The 3,978-nt window shown below is 40.4% G+C and overlaps 1 protein-coding gene across 1 annotated transcript in view; it reads right to left on the reverse strand.

Moving 5' to 3' along the window:
- The window catches only part of ptprua (protein tyrosine phosphatase receptor type Ua), a 502,564-nt gene that overhangs the window by 194,709 nt on the left and 303,877 nt on the right, over positions 1–3,978 (reverse strand). The window contains exon 8 of the mRNA XM_037693627.1: positions 439–732. Within this exon, the coding sequence (XP_037549555.1) occupies positions 439–732 (294 nt within the window). The remainder of the gene's footprint in view (positions 1–438; positions 733–3,978) is intronic.

Below are 3,978 nucleotides of genomic sequence, written 5' to 3' on the forward strand. Positions count from 1 at the left end.
TTTATAAATAAAATAATAATAATTATTAATATTGTTAATATCATTATTATTTGTGACATGCTACAACAATGATATTTATTTCTCTTCTTATTCTTAACAGAAGGTTGGAAATTTGAAAAATAAAATAGTTTTGTGCCATGTCTGGGTTTTATTTTTTATTAAATAATTGAAGGAACATATTACAAAAGTGGTGATTTCATCAGTTTTGCCTAGGGTTGCAATATCCGTATCTAATTTGAGCACCTTTAAGACCTTGATTTGAAATAAATGCAACTCAACCTTGTAATAATAATTTCCCTTTTTCCAATTTTTTTCAAAATTTCTTGAGGAAATCCCTCCCAACTAAGATCCAACCCAGCCATTAAAATTCATCTTTGCTGTCAATTAGCTTAATTTCTGAGATTGCATAGAAGTCTCTGAATGTTGGGTTTGACTTACCTGCACACTTTGTCCTGCTGACTAGCGGGGGTCCAGGTGCTCCGGTGCCCCCCTCCCCAGGACGTGTGAGCAGGACACTGATCTGGTACTCTGTGTCTGGTTCCAGGTGCCAAACCTTGTAGGTAAGAGAGCCCACGACATGAGTCTCAGTCCAGGTTGATTGGCTAGCCCTGTACTGGATCTCTCGACGAATGACCGGTCCATCCCCAACGATGGAGTTAGTGTTGAGCTGGATGATCAAGTAAGTGGGGCCGGCCCGCAGGAGCTGAGGGGGTGCAATCGGGGTCGGGGGCACTGCAACAGAGAAGTTTACACCATTTTGTCTCGGAGTACAAAAAAGTTTGTGTGCAGCTCTCATTGTTGCTTAAAACTTCAGGAATATTTGATCCTCAATAGATTTTGATTTCCTTTCAACAATGACTGGAGTGAAACCTTCTCTTAATCGGTTGTTTTGTACATTTGGTGCTGGTTTCATCTCCCATCATGTCAAGGAACCCAAGGAGAAAGACTGTTTCTGATTAGAAATACTCAATTTGCCTGGCATTATTTCAATGAAAGGCCTACAAAAAACCCAGCTGCACCACAGTAAGGCCTTTTATCATCCTCCGGATAATGACAAAATTAATGTTTAGCCTGATTATGACTTTAAGTTTGTGCAAGTTGATAAACAATATTCTGTTCCTAGTTGATCCTTCTGTTAGAGGATAATATTATTTCTTAATTTACTTAAAAAAGAACCAGACTCGATGGCTGGAGAAGATTTCTAACCGGTTTTACTTGCAAGGACTCATTCAAGACACAGACTCGTGTTCAGGCTGTTTTCGTTACACTATATTGTTTTACATTATTAGTGTTTAGCGTATATCTTAGATCTTTTAGTGTACCATTTGGCATTCGTTTAGTGTATATCTTAGTGTATATCTTAGATACTTAAATTATGTTACTTTTTACACTTTATATTTTGTTATTTTGGGGTTGGGACCCTGAGTATATAATTTCTTTCTACCTCATGTACCACATGTGATGCAAATGACAATAAATTTGACTTGAACCTGAACTTGAAGACAGATTACATACACAGATAAGCAATGCATGGATCATGTCACTGAATGAGCATCAAATTGAGATTTCTGCAGACTTTTATACAGCAGCAGAGTCCAGCAGGCTTTCCCTCATAGCCAGTTCCAGTCAGACAAATAGACATGATCCATGGCTGTTGGCGAGTCAGCCTCCAGATGGAAATAAGAGAATGTTTTGGGCATATTCTCATGGCATCAACACCAGTGAGGCATTGCAAGTCAGCGAGCTGGCCTTCCAGCCAAGACAAGAGAATGTTTTGTGTACGCAATACAGAAAGATGTTCTCAGTTATCTCACCCATGGTATAATAAAAAGATTAATACAAAATAATCTCTAACATCCCCCCATTTATGGATTTTTTATTACATTATCAAAATCAATCCTTAGTCAAAGACGATAAGGAGGGAAATGTGTCAGGAGACAGAGGAAAAAAAGGAAAGTCAAGAATGTAGGACTGAAGGTTGAAAATCTAAATGTGGGGACAATGACAGACAAAGGTAGGGAGCTGGCTGACATGATGCAGAGAAGGAAGGTAGATGTTTTATGTGTCCAAGAGACCAATTGGAAGAGCAGCAAGGCTCACAGCAGTGGATCAGGGTTTAAACTCTTTTACCATGGTGTGGATAGAAAGAGAACTGGAGTAGGGGTGGTCCTGAAGGAGGGGTTGACAAATAATGTACAAAGTAGTAGAGATGAAGAGAGTATTAGATAGGGTAATGTGTCTGAAAGTAGAAATAGAAGGTATGGTGCTAAATGTTGTCAGTGGTTATGCCCCACAGGTTGGATGTGATGGGGAGTCGAAAGATACATTTTGGAAGGATCTGGATGAAGTGATAGAGAGTATTACCAAGGAGGAGAGAATGGTGATCAGAGCAGAACTTAATGGACATGTTGGTGAAGGACTCAGAGGAGATGAGGAAGTGATGTGTAGGTTTGGTGCCAAAGAAAGAACGCAGGAAGGGAAGATAGTGGAGTATTTTGCCAAGAGAATGGAAATGGCTGTAGTCACTTATTTCCAAAAGAGGGAGGAACATAGAGTGACCTGGAGGAAGGAGTACCCAGGTAGACTTTATTCTGTGTAGAAGAGAAAACCTGAGGGAGATTGGAAACTGTAAGGTTCTGACAAAGGAGAGCGTGGCCAGACAGCATTGGATGGTTGTGTGTAGAATGACTATTGTTGTAAAGAAGAGAAAAATAGTAAAATCAGTGTAGAAGAACAAATGTTGGAAGCTGAGGAAAGAAGAATGGTGTGAGGAGTTGAGAAATGAGCTGTTAAAGGCTCTGGGTGGTAAGAAAGAACTTCCAGATGACTGGGCTACTTCAGCAACAGTAATTAGAGAGACAGGTAGGAAGGTACTTGGTGTGTCATGTGGACAGATAGAAGATGATAAAGAAACCTGGTAGTGGAATAGTTAAGTGCAGGGCACTATTTAAAGAAAGAGGTTAGCCAAGAAGGAATATGACAGCCAGAGGACTGAAGAGAGGAAACAGGGATATAAGGAGATGCAAGGTAGAGCAAAAAGAGAAGTAGTTAAGGCAAAGCAGAAGGCAAATAAGTTGTATGGGATGCTGGACACTAAAAAGGCGAATATGACTTTTAATGATTGGCAAGACAGAGGGATCAGGCTGGAAAGGATGTGCAGCAGGTTAGGCTTGTTAAAGATAGGAATTGTAATGTTCTGACAAGTGAGGAGAGTGTGATGGGAAGATGGAAGGAGTATTTTGAGGAGCTAATGAAGGAAGAGAATGAAAGAGAAACAAGAGTAGCGGTCATAGAAGCTGTGGACCAGGAAATTGGAAAGACTAGTGAGGGAGAAGTTCGGAAAGCTCTGAAAGGAATGATGAAAGGAAAGATAAAAGGACCTGATGACATACCAATGGAGGTTTGGAAATGTCTAGGAGAGATAGCAGTGAGGTTTTTGACTCAACTATTCAATGGCATATTTAAGGGTGAAAATACCTAAGGAATGAAGGAGATGTGTGCTGGTGCTCATATTTAACAACAACAGTGATGTACAGAGTTATAGCAGCTACAGGGGAATTAAGTTGATGAGTCACACAATGAAGATCTGGGAGAGAGTTGTGGAAGCTAGACTTAGACGAGAGGTGACTATTTGTGAGCAGCAGTATGGTTTCATCTCAAGAAAGAGCACCCTAGATGCCATCTTTGTTTTGAGGATGATGATGGGAAAGTACAGAGTGTAAGGATGGCACCATCTAGTGGGCCTTCTTTGTCTGTGCACACTAGTGTCTCATTATTCTTGATTAGTTGCACCTTATCTGTTCCCAGCTGTTTGTAATCATGTCCTGTCTTGTCTGTGTATATAAATCTGTCTGTTAGTCTTATTCGTGGTCGTGTCGTCGTTGGGTCTACCCTGTTCTGTCCTGATGTGTTCCAGTCTTGACCTAAGTTTTATCTCCAGTGTGAGTTGCTGCCACGTCAGACCTTTGGTTTATTATA

This window comes from Nematolebias whitei, chromosome 19 (genome assembly GCF_014905685.2).
Source record: "Nematolebias whitei isolate Nwh7 chromosome 19, NemWhi1, whole genome shotgun sequence".
Classification (NCBI taxonomy): domain Eukaryota; kingdom Metazoa; phylum Chordata; class Actinopteri; order Cyprinodontiformes; family Rivulidae; genus Nematolebias; species Nematolebias whitei.